General features: G+C 39.4%; 1 protein-coding gene across 2 annotated transcripts in view; it reads left to right on the forward strand.

Moving 5' to 3' along the window:
* kcnj5 (potassium inwardly rectifying channel subfamily J member 5) overlaps window positions 1-19,060 on the forward strand; it is a 27,213-nt gene extending 8,153 nt beyond the window's left edge. For both annotated transcript variants that reach the window (XM_028573825.1, XM_028573824.1), the window contains exons 2-4: window positions 2,875-2,957; window positions 5,205-6,078; window positions 16,772-19,060. In XM_028573825.1, the coding sequence (XP_028429626.1) occupies window positions 2,895-2,957; window positions 5,205-6,078; window positions 16,772-17,157 (1,323 nt within the window). In that variant the 5' untranslated portion in view covers window positions 2,875-2,894 and the 3' untranslated portion in view covers window positions 17,158-19,060. The remainder of the gene's footprint in view (window positions 1-2,874; window positions 2,958-5,204; window positions 6,079-16,771) is intronic.
* The last annotated feature ends 206 nt before the right edge of the window (window positions 19,061-19,266 follow it).

Genomic DNA, 19,266 nt, shown 5'->3' on the forward strand with positions numbered 1-19,266 from the left:
TGATAAGGGAGAATTATAGTTAAGGTAATTAATCTGTTGCTGGGGCTTCATTGGAGCAGTAATTAGTATTGATAAAGACCCTCTCTTGGCTCATCTCCAAGCCAGTTTTTACCTTTCACAACTGCACACAGAGCTGACAACACAAGTTTCTGAAGTTTGGAAATGTAGAAAATTAAATCATGAAGCAAGTGCTATTCAGTACAATACAGGCCCAAGGGGAAAATTATAGAGCTTGCCACAGGTTAGAAGGAAAAGGGCCAGATTTTGCTGTGCTCTGTGCAGATTACCGTTTACAGCGTGCAGCGTCAGCAAATAAGGAAAATATATGTCCTGAAGATATCCCTTAGGAAGCAAGTTCTCTGGTTTACTAGTACCCCTTGGCTTTAAGCACAACAGATGAGTGCTCTTGTTATCAGGACATAGACACAATTCAGCCAAAGCATCCTGTCACTCCCCCGGTAACAAGATAAATGCTTGTTACCCTCTTAAAGCGCTAAGATAAAACACTCCGGCTGGTATCCATGTTCGAACACCTCTCATTTGGGCTTGTTGAGTCTGCTGCTGTAAACAGACAGCCTCGCTGAAAATACACACAGGTCTGGAGTTCACAAATCTCCAGGGACCCATGTTTAATTCATGAGAACCTAAAATGAGTCAGAAAGCAAGACCTTGCAACGCCTTTAATGTATTCAGCAAGGTTTTTCAGAAGCTCTGTATATATGTGTGTGTGTGTGTGTGTGTGTGTGTGTGTGCATGTGTATGTGCATGTGTCTCTTGCCTCTGCTGTCCATCTGTCTGTCTTTCCCCTGCTCAGATGCCTGTCACGTCACTCTGCCCTTTGCTTTGGACCATCAATGTCAACACTACATTCCTGTGTGGATCTGATTTGTGACGTGGTCCTCTCATTTCTCCTCGCTCGCCTTTGCATTCCCTCTCCTTGCTTGTCAGTGATCAAATAGAGTAACATAAAAGACAGATGACAAAGAAATGTCGGATGAGGTCAGGAACTGGCAGCAAAAGTAATTTACCCATATTCTTTTCCTTTATTGGTTACAAGGCCCTGTATATCCCTTGTTCTTTTAGTAAATTAAAAGTAGTTGATTTTCAAACAACACCCAGGGGCTCTATAAGTTAATTGCCTCTTGTGGAGCTCCAAAGGTGTTGTAAGATTGCTGCTAAAATAAGGGCTTTATCTGAGGTTCCCCGCACACACTCACACTGCCACACCCCTGTATAACTACAGCAGTGGCTGTTATTACATCACACATCATTCAGAATACATTGAAAGTGTTCCTTTTCTACTTATCCTGTCACTTTAGACTTCACATAACAGATGTTTAAAAATAACTGTTTCGGCCCAAATCAGGATCAGAGAAATACTTTTTAAAATTGTCAGCACATCACCTAGTTGCTCCAGTTGAGCTAAAAACAACAACAAGGATATGTGCACTCATTTAATATTAGATTAAATATAAAGTACAAGGGGTTGCTGGATTTTTTGTAACAGTATTTATTTCTTCGTCTCCAGCTGATAAATATACAGGGTTGTATGGCACAGCGTGGAGCAGCGTGAGAGCAATGTGTTTGGTGTGTGTGTGTGTGTGTGTGTGTGTGTGTGTGTGTGTGTGTGTGTGTGTGTGTGTGTGTGCGTGTGTGTACGTGTGTGTGTACATGTGTGTGGGCACATTTCATCAAAGCAACTGGCAATAATGGAAATGACGAGGCTTCTCTTTGGGAAACACTGCAGCTAAGCCTGCATTATTGTACAGGCAATTTAGCCAACAGTGGCTTCTGGGTCATCTACCACATGATGTTTACAGCTAATCCTTTACTTAGGTCTTCCAGCATTGAACATGATGTGCCTTTATCATCATATTTTATTATTTATTTATTTGTATACATATTGTGGACATACACATCAATTGTATTTATTTATTTTTTTCTCTCATGGTAAGTCTTAGTTGTATTGTACACTGGGGGGACAAAGACTGCCAGATGGAACAAGCTTAATATTAATATATATTTTAACATGTATTTATGTAATTCAATAGTGTAAGTAAACTGGTCATTAATGGTTGTCCAGGTGCTGTATTAATGAACGCCCCCATAAGTTGTTTGTTCAAGCAGCAATTACGACTCTTTTGTTTATAGTGGCGGCGCCCTCTGGCTGTAGTAATTATGATGGAAGCAAAGCAGCAGGAAATAGCAGATTGAGGTGGTGGATGGGTCAAACCTAATACATCCATGGGTCAAACCAACACAGGACTTTCACCCAGGAGACCGGGTTTGTGTCCTGTTTGAAACTAAAAGTAAAAAGCAAGTTTTATTTAACTTTAAGGAACTAACAGAACTAGGTCACATTCTGCGTCACGTGCCCAACCACAAGTGAAGTAACGTAACAGATGTACTGATTTCACCCCAAACCATAATCTTTTTTCGAAATTGAAGTATTTTTTGTACCTAAACGTAACCAAACTGAGACCATTTAACAATTTTAACAACATTTTTAAAAACACAACCGTTACCTTCTCTGATTTAGATATGAGTAGAAAATGCTTCCGTGTGTCATATTTCCTGCCAATGCTAGGGGCATTCATTTATGAAATGCTCCTATGGGTCGTATTAGAGGGTATAAATAAACATATATTGTATAGTTTGGAGGACAAAAAAATGTATGTAGGCTAGATCTGATTTGTATGCTCCATGGAGATACTTGTCACATTCTCAGTCCCATTTGCGGTTAGCTTTAGGCAATAAATGCACACGTCCTGTCTGTGAATGCTGGCACCAGATGAAATGTCAGGGGATCAAAGTGTTTACAGATCATCATCTTAAAGCCTAAATTTAAGTATCGTACTTCCTTATGTCTTACAGGTGTTGAGCTTCAGCTGAGGATGGCAGGAGATTCTCGAGTCCTCATGGACCACAACATGGAGATAGGAGTCACACCTGCACAGGTAAAATATCTGGTCAAACACTGTACTAATCACTACGGTCTCCACACAGCGTGAAGAGAGAGTGTGAGAGATGAGACGATGTGAGAGAGAGGCGGCATGGTATTGGGGGCTCATGCAGAGGATAAAAAGGAGATAGAGAAGAAGAGAGGAGAGAGATGGGAATGATTAGTAGTGAAAGAGTGATGTGTGTGAGAAAAGAAAATCAGACTGATGGCTTTCGAGAATAGGTGGAATGAGGAGGATAAAAAGGCTGTTTGATAAACAGTAGAGATGCATACATACTGTATACATTAAATAAACAGTAAAGATTATAGAGAAAGCCCCACAAAGTGTAACCAAATCAGTTTCTTTAGTTCACATGGCTTAGTTTACTTGGCAGGGGAGACAAGGAAAATACACCCCATTCACTCCCAGTGACGGATGCTGGAGTTGCACTGGTTATTTGTCCCGATTCCCCAGCTGATTGGAACTCATGCTGTCTACCCAAGCACAGCCAGAAAGGCTCAATAAGAGAAAACACCCACCACTTACTACTGCCACGCAGAGAGAAGTAATGAATTTGTTTATTGACCAACCTCCCCCCCCAACCCCCCCACAGACCGTATTTACTACAAAGGCCAAAGATTGGTCTGCACTGCTTGCTTCATCTATCACTCAATAAGCTCCATCCCAAAGTGTAGAAATGAATGGGCCACTACCATCGTAGTGATTAACATTAACAAATTTTTTTTTAACAAAAAAAAAAACTCTGAACGTTAACTGACGTTGTCACAATGGAAAGTTTCATTCTGAGAAATGGTGGACTGTTTGTATTCTGAATCTATATTTGATCCAATATCCCTGAACACATTTGGTAATAAGGGAGCCCATTGACATTTAGTAAATGCATCGTCATCACGCTACTAATTGCGATGCCGGTCAATAAGGGTTGTCTTTCAATTCATCTTTGTCAAAAGGTTCCTTAAACAGGGATCACTTCAAATCAATATCTGAAAACACAATACTGCACATGCAGGCCTGCCCAAGCATGCATGTACACAGGCCAGCAGGGAAACAGCACCTGACATCTCCAAGAAACCATCCTGAATAAAGCTGTCTGACAGATTGTATTATCGAGGATCTGCAATTGAAGGAATTGCAAGGATATTGTAGTGCCTTAGATTATGTCCTTCCCCGGCTGAACTATGAGAGTGATCATCTTTGTGATAGAGAAGAAGAGCAGTCAGTGTAAATGTAAAAGGACTTAGCTTTTCTGGGGATGTGAGCCTCTAGAGAGAGATGGATCCCAGGTGTACTCTTAGAAGCGTAGGTACGTAAGCTAAGGTCATTGGAGCTGTTTTCTTGCCTTGACACAATTCATTTCAATTATCAACTCAGATTGGAAAGTGTCAGTGTGCTGCCAAAATGTCCTTGCTCTGTTTGAAAAGTGCCTTGAAACATTGTCCTCCTGTATGTGTGTGTGTCTCAATGTCTGTATGTACAGTATAAATGTGTACAAAAAGAGTACATTGCCAGGCTGTGTGGCAGTCATAGTTCTTAATACCTTACCTTTATATTCTAAAACATACAATATTAGAATCCTGCATGTAAGTGCATGGAAGCCGGTTTCTAGATAAGTGCAATATGTGTGCCCAGGCATATGCCACTTTTTTTGAGGATGCCATAAGGGTCTGTTGGGAAAGGATGGAGGATCTGTTCCTATCCAGGCCTGCCAATGTCCCATAGGGTGCGAGGGGAGGCAACACAGGGGACAGGGAGGGAGGCAGGGCACAGCTGTGGATCCAGATCGCCTCGCTGGAGCTGGGCCAACATAGACAACCACCGGGGCGTCCTTGTGTTCTTGTTGTGTCCTTAGTCTGTCTTTCTCCCTGTATATGTGTGCATACACTGACACCTACAATGTCATTGTGGAGTAGTATAGAGCAGTGACTTTATAACAGCTCATAATTGTATTTGCCTCTCTCCCAGCAGCACAAAGCTTGTGTGGTTTTGCAAAGGCTAAAAAAAAATGTCATTTAGAAGATCAACTCCTACATCCTCCAGTAGAAAGTCAGTATAGCTTTAGAGAAAATATAAATGTGAAATAATAATATAAATCAAAGTGGCCACCATAAAGTACACCCATGTGGTGAAAACCTTAAATTGCTACTGTTCTCTCTCCCTCTTTATTTCTGTCTTTGCATGTTGGCTTTCTTTTCATTCGCCTTCCCCTCACTTTGCCTCTCTCTCTATTTATCTTTCCTCAAGGTGAAGAAGCTTCCTAAACACTTGCGGGAGGCTCAGATCTCAACAGAGCGAACACACTTGATTTCTGACCCGGCAAAGAAGCCACGTCAGCGATACGTGCAGAAAGACGGAAAGTGCAACGTTCATCACGGAAACGTGCAAGAGACCTACCGATACCTCAGTGACTTGTTCACTACGCTGGTGGACCTACGCTGGCGTCTTAGTCTCTTCATTTTCACCTTGGTCTATATAGTCAACTGGCTTTTCTTTGGCTTTCTGTGGTGGCTGATAGCGCTAATCCGTGGGGATCTGGTGCATGCTGATGAGGAGGGCTGGACCCCCTGTGTGGAGAACCTCAACAGTTTTGTCTCAGCCTTCCTTTTCTCCATTGAAACAGAGACCACCATTGGGTACGGTTATCGTGTAATCACAGAAAAATGCCCTGAGGGTATCATACTGCTTTTGGTGCAGGCCATCTTGGGTTCCATTGTCAACGCCATGATGGTGGGCTGCATGTTTGTCAAGATCTCACAGCCAAAGAACCGCGCCGAGACCCTCATGTTCTCGCACAATGCTGTCATATCGGTGCGAGACAACAAGATGTGCCTGATGTTTCGGGTGGGAGACCTGAGGAACTCTCACATCGTAGAGGCATCGATCAGAGCGAAGCTCATCCGCTCGCAGCAGACCAAGGAGGGGGAGTTCATCCCGCTCAACCAGACTGATATCAACATCGGCTTCGACACGGGAGACGACCGGCTGTTCCTGGTGTCGCCGCTTATCATCTCTCACGAGATCAACCATAAGAGCCCTTTCTGGGAGATGACAATGGCGCAAATCGAGAAGGAAGAGTTCGAGATCGTGGTTATCCTTGAGGGCATGGTAGAGGCCACAGGTATGAAGCGGCGGGGGGATGATAAAGGGAAGGGGTAAAGAGAGGGAGAATGGTGGAATGGGAGGGCATATGGATGATTGGTAGATCGATAGAGAGAGATGATTGATGAAATGTTGGATGCAGGACGTGAGCTGGGAGGGATGGGAAGATGGATAAATGGATGGAAAGAGAGAAGAGGCTCACATGGAAAGATGAATTGCTTAAAAGAGAGGAGGAGCGGGGTTGAGTACCTGTAAGTGCTGTAGCTTGCAAGAGATGCTATTGTAATGGATGGAAAGACAGTTACAAAACTAATCATATAATACACTCTAAGTGAGACATAAATGATATTATTGCATTTCACTTTGAAGTTATTACACGTTTTAATGTGGATTTTATTATTTCCTTGATTTCATAACAGCCGACAAAAGTTTTTGAGGAAGGTGGTAATTTCATTAATCTTAAAAACGGCAGTTCTGTCTTCATTAACATATCAATTCTACATATTTTAAAGTATTTGTTACTTCAACTAAGGCAGTCAAAAGATGATCACGCCTCAACAGCCTTTCAAATGTTTCTCTGTACTCACTGCAGCTCGCATTTACACGGTTGCTACTTCAAATATATGTCTTTGATATAGTTTACTTCAAAATGAATGAAGTGTAGCTACCCACACTGCTGGTCTGTGTTTTGAGTTAAGGCCAAGAAGTCCTAAAAATTGCTCCAGGCTGGTTATATTTAGGAGGCATGACCATGTGTTTCTGTAAAGCTCCACAAAGTTCCTGTTTCCTGACATGAGACTGTATTCAAGGCTGCAAGAGGTAGCAATCAACAATCACAATGAGATAACAGCAGATTGTGACGTCCATCTGTCCACATCCGTATTTTCATAAGTCTCAATATATGATCCAATCCAATCCAATCCACTTTATTTATATAGCACGATTTTAACAAACACAAGGTTTCCAAAGTGCTGCACAAAAGATAAAACAAAGTAAATAGATAACACAATAAAAGCAGAGGTACCCACTATAAAATAAATGCAATAAAAAACAATTTAAATTGAATTAAATAAGTAAACATCAATTAAAATATGCAAATATGCACATATGCAAATATGCTATGTGTTCAAAGCTAATGTTTTGTCATTTTTGAAAAACCTTGTGTTGAACATCATTCTCCTTCTCATTCATGATGTGATGAATTAGAAACTTGTATAGTATGATGCACAACAGCCAGCTGTTAATATGCTGTTCTAATGTGTTTTCAGTGGAGTATTGGCTGAATCAAGTATTGTTTATATGCCTAATCTGCATTGTTAATTGGCCTTTGTTCCAAGACTAATTACAATCCACTCATTTTAAATACAATGCATTATACATGTTACTAATTTACTTTATCATCGTTCTTTGCATCAGTAAATGAGACACACTGGTTGGTTAGGAGTGTTGAATCTTGTGCACACAATTGTCTTTATAAAAACTTGTAAAACCACAAAGCTCCTAATGTGATCAGGCATGGCAGACATTTCTGCTCTATTTAATTTAATTTTATTTCTGCAAAGCACCAGTCATCATGCTTAATGCTCACGCTGCTGGATACTTGACTTAGGCATTAAATCACCTTTTGCTTCACCGGCAGAGACCATGGCATCATGCAGGGGCTATGTCGTCATCGTCCTTGAACGCTAGGCAAAAAAACCAATCTGACCATCTAGTAGCCTTCCCGCTACTTCTTTCCCCTGTTAACCTTAATGAGACTTGTTTAACATGCCACAGAGTGCAAGCTGGGGAATTAAAGGATAACTCAATTACAGTATTTTTAACCCTTTTTTATAACTTTGCATCATAACATTTCTGTTCAAATTTTGTCAGCAGCTTTAACTAATACTTTATATAATACAGTTTTGCAATTGACACATGGTAAAGTCAGGATGGTAATAACAAAAAGCCAGGACCTCAAGCTTTTGGGGTTTGATTAAAGCCTGTAAAAAGTACTTATCATTTATAACAATCACATTTTATTTTTAATTGAGGTATAGAGCTCATAAGGTCACCAAAAAGATCTCTCTCACACACACACACACACACACACACACACACACACACACACACACTTTTGCATTACTTTAAAAGTCATGAATAGGCCGTGTTGGGGAAAAAAATTATTATTTGTATCTGATCCAACAGGAAAGCATATAAATATTCTAAACTCTCCAGGAGTAATGCCAGGGGAAAGAGATTTTTTTTATTTTTTAAGTTGGAGAAACACTGATGGTTTATATCAAGTAAGTAATTATCTCATAAACTCAATCAAATTGAGAAAGTCAGCATATGATGATGTCCATGAATTGCACATGCTTTATATACCCGAGAGTTAGTACTCATACTTGGATGCTATCAGAGTTTTTAAAGTGACAGTTGAGTGGGTGGTAAAAGGGCTTAATTTTCTCTTTAATGACCATCACTTGTTTTCTCCAATGACACCTAGCCTGTGGTTTTAAGCATAATTGTGAGTCAGGCTCTGGAAATCACTAGCAGCATTTGTTTCTCATGCACTCCAACAGCATTTGGGATTAAAACTAAAACAAGATGATGACTTAGTAAAGAACATTCTGCCCTCCTACTTGATGACACAGCTTAATTGCACTAATAAAAATACATAAAACAGAAACAACATACAATACACTCAGTTTCATTCTCCCAGTTAATGAATGCAGAGCAGTTACAAAATGTCACACTATAAAAGTATGTATAATGTTTTAATATATCATAATTATAATCTGGATCATAAAACTAGTCATCAACCTAATCTCACGAGCCAGGGCTCAAAATACCATGCGCATACACTGGTGTCCTGAATTAGTTGACTTTACTTTATTCAAGCCATTACCAAATGAGTTGATACAAAGCTAATTAAGACTATCAGCTCCACAAAACTCTCTCTGTACTTCTCAGTTGGCTATGTTCGCTTTCACACGCATACAATCAAGTGAAGATAATGACCTCTTCTGAAGAGTCCATCATGTTTTTTTAATCCTCCATGTCCTCTTTGGCTACAGGCAACTGCGTCATTACTTAGAATTCCTCATGGGTGAGACAGAAACTACACACTATAGCTTTAAACATTCAAAGAAACAACAAATTAAAAAAAAGTACGCTTATCACTACTAAATAAAACATTTGTTCATATGAATATGATTTTACCTTTATGAGAGTATGATCTTGATAATAATGTATTTGAAACACTTGGTTCGAAAAAAGAGAAAGAAAAATAACACACACAATGTTTTAATTTTCAATTGTGTTTAACTGTGTGGAAAGTTACACTCAGGATACAGAGTTACTGATTTCCAACATACCTACTTGACAGTGAACATGCCCAGACCCAATCACAATAAATGCAGATAAACATGAACACTAAATCAACCATACAAAACTAAAACCCAGATAACATAAATGCACACCCCAAACATTGTTAGAACATTATTAAAACACACTTTACCTAGGACAGAAACCGTTCAGAACATAGATTTTTTTTCCCATGAGCCTTTGCATCGCTTCAGTGCAGAACAGTTCAAACGACTCCACCCCTCCCATCCAGAAACTTAACATCCTTAGTTATCTCTGCTTAATATGATCTGTGCACTGCATAATTAAGTTGATTATTTCAAACAACTAACGTAATTTAGTAATCAATATGTTTTTTAACAACACATGAAAGAATAAGTAGTGACCACTAAAAAGTGTAATTACAATTAAATCTGGGTTTACAGTGTATGCACAGTAGTGCACATTCAATTTGAACTGTGCACATAATTCTTAGCTCTACAGTGCACATACTGTTGGCATATTAAGTTTACTGAAAAGCAAAATGTAATTATGCTGAAAATGTTTTGCCTTCCTTTTTAAACTTATGAAATTAAATGAAAAAATGTTTTCCTTTAGAGGTTTGGACAAACTTTAATGGAGTCATGTTCAGAATGATCCTGAATATGACCATGTTAAATTTTAAGACATTTTACTGTGCAGTGTAGAAAATTCAATGGAGTTTGTTTAATTTACCCTATAACATTCATAATTTTCTCATATTTGAACTGTCTATCATCCTTAACTAACTTTTTTAAATAAAAGGTGATTATGCTGCAGTTTACTGTAAATTTCTGGTACTTTTTCTGCTATGTTGGAAGCCCAGTCGTGTTGCCGACAACAAACCTTGTTTTCATTATTGAAGTGTCTCTGATGGTAGCATGTATATGGCTGTTTTGTCTTTTGTTTGCTATACAGTATATTATTTATATAAAATAGCACCTGCTCTATGGCATCATGCCAGATTAATATGAAAATATTGGGGATAAAATGTCAGGTGCACAGATACACTGCTGATGATCTGTTAGCGATATATTTTTCTTTTTTAATGTCATTTAAAATATGACCACACTGTTATTGATGCAAAGCAATTACAACCAGGCCCAGTCCATGTCATACAGTTACGTTTTCACTTCCACATGCAGCTCAGTTCAGTTTAGTTTGTTGCACATTAGAATGGCTGTTTTTGCATTTTCATTAGGAAAGGTTAATGATAGTACCTTGTATCTAGTAATTTTTTTGGTACCACCTCGGTCGAGGATCCAAGTGAGCTGAGCAGATACTAAAAGATGGAGTAAAAACCCTGCAGACCAGTGGTCAGAGAGGATCATCACTAGCGCAACATGGGAAGGTCAATAGCGACCACAATTTTAGCTTTTTAGTCTACCCAGATTTTTAAATAAAATGGCAGCACGCAAAACTACGGCATAGACTACACACACTATGCCATACAATAGTTCCAGTCTAGTCTATATCCACTTCCGTGATTTCTCTGGAAATTCCGCCGGATGACACTCTTGTCGGCCGGATGTCCATTACCTTCCGCTTTCTTTGTGTTGGAATTTTAAACTCCAGTCGATTTATGAGGACTATGGTTAACTGCTCCTCAGATCTCTGCAGGGTAAATCCAGATAGTTAGCTAGACTATCTGTCCGATCAGAGTTTTCTGTTGCACAACTAAAACAACCATTGAACGTACACGTTCCATCAAAAAAAGTTCCTTCCTGAGGCTGTTTTACAGCGGCACCATTGCTCTGTTTTTGTCCCATAACTGTTGTGATTGGTTTAAAGAAGTAAACCAGGGCACATTTTTCTCCCATTCTGGAAAGCTGTGTGGACTAGCCAGACCCTCCTCCGCAGCTCTGTGGAGGAAGATCTGGCAAAGCGAGACTAGTTCCAGTCTAACAGGCTACACCTTCTTGCAAGGAAAGTAAAAGCAGCAGCAGTTTGGAACTGGAAATGTAGGCCTGCTCATGTGTGGCAATACTAGCTTCTGCAATTTTGACAATTCCAAGCAATACGTGTTACGGCTGTATTGATAGCTGCTGATTGTATGTTGGTGTAAGGTTTCATAATTTACAAATTAAGCCTGCAAAGCATACACGCCTTGTTAAGATTAGCAAATTTTCAGCCGCATTATGATGTCTTTAGTGTCACTGTGTGTTCTTTGTCCTCCCAGAATGTCCTAGTAGTTGGAGTAGGAGGGTTGTTCCTAACCAGAATTCCTTTTTTCAAAAAAAAAAAAAACTTGTCATGAGACAAGCCCTCAGCAGTTTGGTTTCAGGTATACCTGAAGTTGCCACTGTACAATTGCGTGCCAATTCTTAGCAGCACAGATCATGTGACTGTTGTTAGAATAGATTTTGTGAGAGTAAAGTAAGAGGTTTTTAGAGTTCAGGAAGCTGATCTTGTTGTCTCCACTTCTCTGGGTTATGAGAGGCCATCTGGTTTTAAAGTGATAAGACATTAGAAAGGGAGTGTGGGATATTGCCTGAGAAAAGGTCTTCTCTGATCGGAGGGCAAGGAGACAACAATGGTGCAGTGTTTTGCAAGCGCGAGATGTGTGGCACAAAGTATGGAAATGGCCTTGGCTCTCACAACTCCTTAAGTCTGCAGAAGATTAAGAACACACAGGTGTTCAAATCCAACAATGACAGCTTGTCTGTTTTGACCTGAGAATGGGAGAAGCCGAGGTAACGTTTTCATACAGTGTGTTACATATCGTTAGGAGCCGGCTGGAGCCAGAAGATTTGGACTGTATCCAAACTGATGACAGCATCACCAGAAGATGGGACAGAAATGGATAAATAGACAGTATCTTAACTAAGCAGCATCAGATGCTGGGGGAATCTGTGTCTGTCTGTTAGGTGAAAGATAGACTTGTATTGAAGTATCTGATCCGCGTACACGTAATTGTAGATTGCAATATCATTCTTCACTAAAGCTTGTTATAACTTTAATTGAACGAATCCTGTGTCTTATTTCTCTGATCTACCAGTAAACGAACACTATTCAGGGTGTAGTGACCATAGAATTGGAGTCAGATTAAGTTTGGCCTTTTAGGGCCAGACCTTTCACTGGTCACATTTTAGAAAGAAATCCTACACTGTATACAGAAAGCCTTGAGCCACAAAACATAAGGGCATACTATAGTCAAAAAAAACTAAAAACGAGCATATGCACAAGACCTTGTCATACTACAAAGTATTATTACCTTTCCTATTTAACTGAGGTCCTGATATGTTCTCTCAAATTACTTTCAAGTTTCTGAATATTTTTTTTTTATTTTGGCATAAACCACATTTCTTATCTAGAACAAATGAACAGCAATGTGTTATAGGTCAGGTGTGTTCTTATACAAAACCGTCCAAAATGGTTTTGTTTCTTTTACAGCAGACAGAAATTAGATTTGACGTATAGGCTCTGACCTTGTCACTGCCTGGAGATTGTCAAGCTATACACAGCAGAGATTGAGGAGTGTTCGCTTGGAAGCTTGGGTAGAGGTCATCAACCTCATAGTCTAAGTCGACAACGTTTCATTTCCGGGATTGTTCAGATGCCACCGCAAATTCCGCCAGATGTCCCTAACTTTCTGCTTTCTTCATGTTGGCAAGTTCCTTCCCGAGGCTATTTTGCAGCGGCACCGTGGCTACTTCAGGCGCTTAGCGTCGGCCAAGACAATTGTGATTGGTTTAAAGAAATGCCAATAAACCAGAGCATGTTTTTCTCCCATCACGCAATGCTGTGTGGCCAGACCTTCCACTGCAACGCTGTGGAGGAAAGTCTGGAAATGCGAGATTATCAGCCACATAAAGTTTTACATGAAAAACAGAAGCAGTTACACCTGGAATGACGCTTTGACATTCTGTCGTATAAACATGAGTAAAGTAAGGTGTAGCTAATGACACTAACTTTTCCATTTTAGTGTGCCAGTGAACCAGCATGCACAATACCAAAACCCTGAAACTGACACCTAAATGGAAAGCAGCCATTATTAAAGTTATTAAATACACCTGTGTTTGACAAGTAAAAATGTATGTGGTGAGAAAGGTGTGTTGGGTACAGAGTGGTGACCTTATTGTGTCCTCTTCTTTACTCTAGCTTCATTTATATTCAAAGAAAATGCTGGTGTTTTGCATGCTTTATCCTGTTTATTACATTTGAGTTGAGTGTTCTGGCTGCTCTGATTGCTAGGTGACACTAAGCCATGTTTGCATGCTGTGGATATCCCCAGCCACTGCTTCGGCAATGCAAGAAGCTACCAAACTCACACCCATTGTATGCTTAATGTTTGATGCTAATGAGTTTAGTTGAGTTAAGTTGAAAATGTGTAAATTTGAAACCTGAGTGTCAGCTGCCAAACAAGCAAACTTGACAAGCTGCATTTTCAGAAAATGAAAGCCATGAAATTGTACAAACTCACACAGTTGTCATGAAAAATAAATGTGAATTCTGTATCCTCTTTTATCACAATGGCTGCTGCTCATCTGCCAAATGTCAAATCTTGAAGCACATGAACGCATCAAAGCACAAGTCTCCTTCGCAGCCTGCACCCTGCAGCACACTTTTTCTACAAAATGTATAAAACATAACAACAGGTATTTTTTGCAAAAGAGGAAATAGTGTGTTTGTGTGTGGTAGACTTTTTTGTATTTGTGAATGCTCTATTTCCTTAGGAAGTAACTACGATCTAAATGTATTTTCATAATCACACAATCAACACAATACTGTACCAATGCATCAGCAAAACACTGTAGCAGTGTCTGTGAAGAGTGTTAGTTATCCTGTCATATAGCATTGATAAGTATTATGGACTCACATGGACTCTTGAATTTTGATAAAACCTTAAAAACATTACAACTAGATGTGTTGAATTGCTAATAGGACAATATACTAATAGATCCTCACAACATGAGTTTATGTATTTTGACTCCAAAGTATTAGCTAAACTAAGAATTTAAAACTAACACATCAAACAATATGACAACACCCTTAAAATACACTATAGAAAATCATGTTCATAGGGACTGAAAGACACTTTTTAGTCTTTGACGATCCAGTCACAGAAATAACAAACATTTCACAAGTTAAATGTGGAATCTAGGCCACTCATATCCAGAGGGAAAGCTGAAGAAAGCTAAAGCTCCTCTTACCGTGACAATAGACACCATATCAATTTGGCATCTACGTCTATTTTAGAGCACATGTTTGATGTTATTGGTGATGTTATGCATTTACAGAGAGACAGAGCATTATGTAACTCAACAGCTGGGTAAGAAAATAATCTAAGGCGAGTCCAGTTTATGTCTTTCTCACCCCTGTAGGCTTGAAAGGTGGCAGTAAAAAGTTGTGGTGTGGTTAGCCTCCAACCAAGTTAATAGCTGTAGGCCTAACTGGCCAAACACGATACACCTGTCACAAGCAGTGAGTGAGAAATGGAAAATAATAATCAAATGTCTCTTTAAGAATCTGATGAGTTTGAATGTAGTTTCTAGGTAGGGGTGGGCCAATGTCATGTGATGTTTTTTTTTAGGCAGATTCACAATTCACAATCTTGTCATGATTCTTTTTTATGTTGGTGTTTAAGACTATTTTGCAAGTTACTGAACAGTACAACCAAACCAAAAAAGAAGAAAAAACACAACAAATTCCATTCACAAATGTACCACTTTAAAGTTTCTTTAAACATTTATCAGTTACTTTTCCATCATTTATATTATAAGTTGCATCTGTGATGCTGCTACTATATTTCAAAATGGTACACCTGCGTGACACCTACAAACCAATGCGTTTCCAAAAATAGACATGTGCAATGTGTCCAGATTATTATCTGACACTACCGACACATGAGTAACAATAATTTTTTAATGAGTAACAATAAAAAATTGACAGTAAAGCTGTGCTTTAAGCATTGACATTACTCATTAGTAGGGATGTCAGCATTAACGCGTTAATCGCGATGCGATTAAGGGCCAAGCATAACGCGTAATTGTTTTTTAATCGCATGCCGCCATTTATTAATTTATTTTCACTTCACTCGGCTTCGCGTCGTGCCATACTTCCTCGTAACACATCACAGGCTGCAGGCATGATGGAGAAAGACAGCAGCAACACAATTCTGAATGGCGCTTTTTATTTTCCAAAACTCCCGGACGGGTCGAAAGCCATATGCACATTGTGTAAAGCCAAATTAAAATATCCCGAAGCACGTCAAGCTTGAGCTACCACCTACAAGCTAAGCATAGTAGTACAGTTAACGTGACTCAGGTTGATGCTAGCAGGCTCAGGCAAAGCACTATTTTGGAGATTGCTACTTGCTGACCTGCGGATGAAACCAAATCCCAAAAAATTACTACCGCTCTTGCAAAATGGGTGGTAACTAACTGCAGACCTGTCAGCATCGTAGAGGACTCGGGTCATAAAGTCTATGGTTGGCATGTTCTGACCGAAATATACATTGCCGTCAAGGGGGACAGTAGTTTCACGCACGCATACACAGCCTGTACAAAAAGCAGCCAAACTGGAACTGTTGCAAAGTGATGCAAAGTGATCAGTAAGTAAACAAAAATATTTAGGAGTTAACTGCACACTATATTGACTCTAGATTCAAATGTGTGACCAGATTCACACATTTTTCTTTTGTTTACAGTAAATAAATAAATAATAAACAAATACAAATCTTAAAATCAAGTTCATAAAGTCACTTTCTTTGCATTCAGTTGATTCCCAATCAAGATACACTGATAAGAATTGATTTCCATTGTTAATATCTACTTAAAAACTGTTCTGAAATGCAAAATAATAGAATTTTAATCATGTGATAAAACATGCGATTAATCACGATTAACTATAGAAATTCCGCGATTAATCACGATTAAAAAAAATAATCGTTTGACAGCCCTACTCATTAGTCATTGACACAGTCTTTCTCTCTTTCCATGTCCCAAAGCTGATGCAGGACTGGACTACAAAATGTGCTTATTTCTTTTTTCTGATTTGCTCATTGGCAAAAAGACACCTCAAAAATTAAATAATGACCCTTTGTTACCGTTGTGTGTGAGTTGAACATTTATTTTATTAACCAAAAAGCTCATATTTTCTAAACAAATTGAACCTTTCTGTTTAGATCACTGGCATTTCCAACATGATTGCTTTCACAAACATGATGGATGTTTAGAGGAATCACTTAGCAGGTCTAAGCCCTTCCTGTGTACAATTCTTGAATAACTTACTGATGCTGTCTCTCTTTTTCCACACACCTCTTTCCATGTGTGTGTGTGTGTGGGTGTGTGTGTGTGTGTGTGTTTACCTGTCCACTCTGATTGTGCGTGTGCATGTGGAAACAGGGATGACATGTCAGGCTCGAAGTTCCTACTTGGACACAGAGGTGCTTTGGGGCTACCGCTTTACACCGGTTCTCTCCCTGGAGAAAGGCTTCTATGAGGTAGACTACAACAACTTCCACGATGTCTACGAAACCAACACCCCCACCTGCAGTGCCAAGGAGCTAGCTGCTAAGCTTCGGGAGGGGCCACTATTGCCTCAGCTTTCGCTCCGCAGCCCTGAGCCCAAAATGCATACTTTTGACCCCCTAAACCGCATGTCAGAAAGGGACCCACTCAGCCCGGATGAGGACAAAGAGGAGAGAGATTCAGGGGGTGACAGAGGAGGGACCAATGGCTCAGCTGCTGCTTTGGAGGATCCGCCGCTTGCTGATGGACTGCCTGGCTGATGTGACTAACGGCCACATCAGCTAAAATCCCAGGACAGAGACTGGACAGGACAAGACAATAATGCTTAATTTAGTTAATGGCCAGCTTGTTCCTTTGCAATGCTTGGAGATACAAGACATCCGTCTCCAGCCCCCGACTCATGCAATATTCCTCCACTAGAGTGTCAATTTATAGTATTGATTGGTTTTGTAGACACGTAAGTAACATACACAGACACACATGTACAGTATCTATATCTACACTTAAAGGTTGGTGGTTCAGATTTTCTTTTTATTACCATAACGACCACTTGTTAACAGCACAAGTTGTATAATGTAAACTTGAGCAGAAACTGGTAGCCATGGCAGAGTACCATGGGCTTATTATGGATGCGCCAATATTCTCATTTTAGAGTGTGTTGATTCAGCTGAATTCGAACAGTATCAGTCTCATAACTCAGCTAATGTGTCTGACAGCTTCTGAGTGATAATGGAACCTTGTTATTGATGATTTTTAAAAGTTGTGGGGGATTATAATTTCATTTCTCTGTCAGTGTTGTTATTATTCTGTGTCAGAAACCCAATTCACCCAGGAGGAAATGTATAGGGCTTCTAGTTTGCATAGACAAGAGAAGACATAGGAAATTGTTCTGTAAAAGGCAACGTGTACTGGTAACCACTATCTAAATTTGTTTTCTTACAGTAGTTCACAACTTCCTCATGGTTGTACTGTCGTATATATTTTCATTGAGCCTTGACCCAAAAGAAACCGGCTAGTACCTAATTTTATACTAATTTTCAGGGTTTTGAAATTAACAATAAGAACTAGGCAAATGCTGGCAAACTACTTGACTGTTTAAAGATTTAATTTCCCTTCCCGTTGCAGCAACTAAAACATTAATTCCAAGCCCTTTTCTTGGTACGTAAAGCACAATTTCCCATGAAGTGACTCCACACTGACCTGACCCCTCTGCTACAGGCTGATGCATGTCAGTCTTAGTTACAAAAAAAGTAGATTCAAATATTTATATGAAACATCAATGCTCAACTGCTATTTGAAATGTTCTTGATTTTTACACACCACACATGAACATTTCAGATTCTCCATAAGCAAACTGAAATACTCAGTGGTTTGTTTTGTTTTTGTTTTAAATATTTAAAAGATATCCAACCCTGGTGTTTTTCAGATACATAAAAGTTGAGTCTACAGAAGATAGGAGCAGGTTTTCTGTCTAATCTGACTCTAATCTCAGTTTAGTATTTGGCCAGCGCATTACCTGCAGTATTCGCCTTCTTTGTAATTATTTCCTCTGAACTTTTCACCTTTAGCGTTCACCTCATGAATGGAAGTCTTCTTTGTCCACACACACGTGGTTCAATCTGCACATTGGCCTTGTTCCACAAACCACCCCTGAGTCTTTTGCTTGATATAGTTTATAGCCCTTGTGATCCTGTTTAGGAAGTTGACACATGTCCTGTGAGGGTCATAGCCTACAGTATTCTTTGACTTTTCTTTAAAAGGAGACATGTCAGAGCTTGCATGCATGAATCAACCCCTATGCGTCCCATTTCTGAGTTCATTTAATACAGTAAGAAATACAGGGTATTTTCTAGGCATGCAAATTATGAGATTTCTACAATATATTATCAGATAATGTATTAATATTCAATTATCATTTGTTAAAAGAAAAATTCCTGATAGTTTAAAATCTTCAACTTCCCAATTCAATGTTAAATCGCTTTGTTTTTTTACAGGTGCTTCTCCAATCAATGTGTTATTTTCACTGTGACATTTTAACATCTTACTATGTACTCCATTTGCTCAACGATCGTTTGTCATTAGCGAGAGATTGTCTTTCATTGCTGGAATGTCATCTGTTGTCTATGTGTTCTCATGGGAATAAACGTAATATGGCCGAAAGAACAACATGTTCTTGTTAGATAATGTGTGCATGCATGAGCGATTGCATGACTGTGTGACTGTGTAATTATTTTGCACATAACTTTGCAATTGAGGATTGGAGAGATACCTTAATTAACCAAGGTTCATACTGCTCTCTATCAGCTGTAGTGTGACAAAATGACAGCTGTATGGCCATGGCTCTCGGTAAAACAACTGTGTGTGACACA

Source organism: Perca flavescens, chromosome 3 (assembly GCF_004354835.1).
Source record: "Perca flavescens isolate YP-PL-M2 chromosome 3, PFLA_1.0, whole genome shotgun sequence".
In the NCBI taxonomy this organism is placed as follows: domain Eukaryota; kingdom Metazoa; phylum Chordata; class Actinopteri; order Perciformes; family Percidae; genus Perca; species Perca flavescens.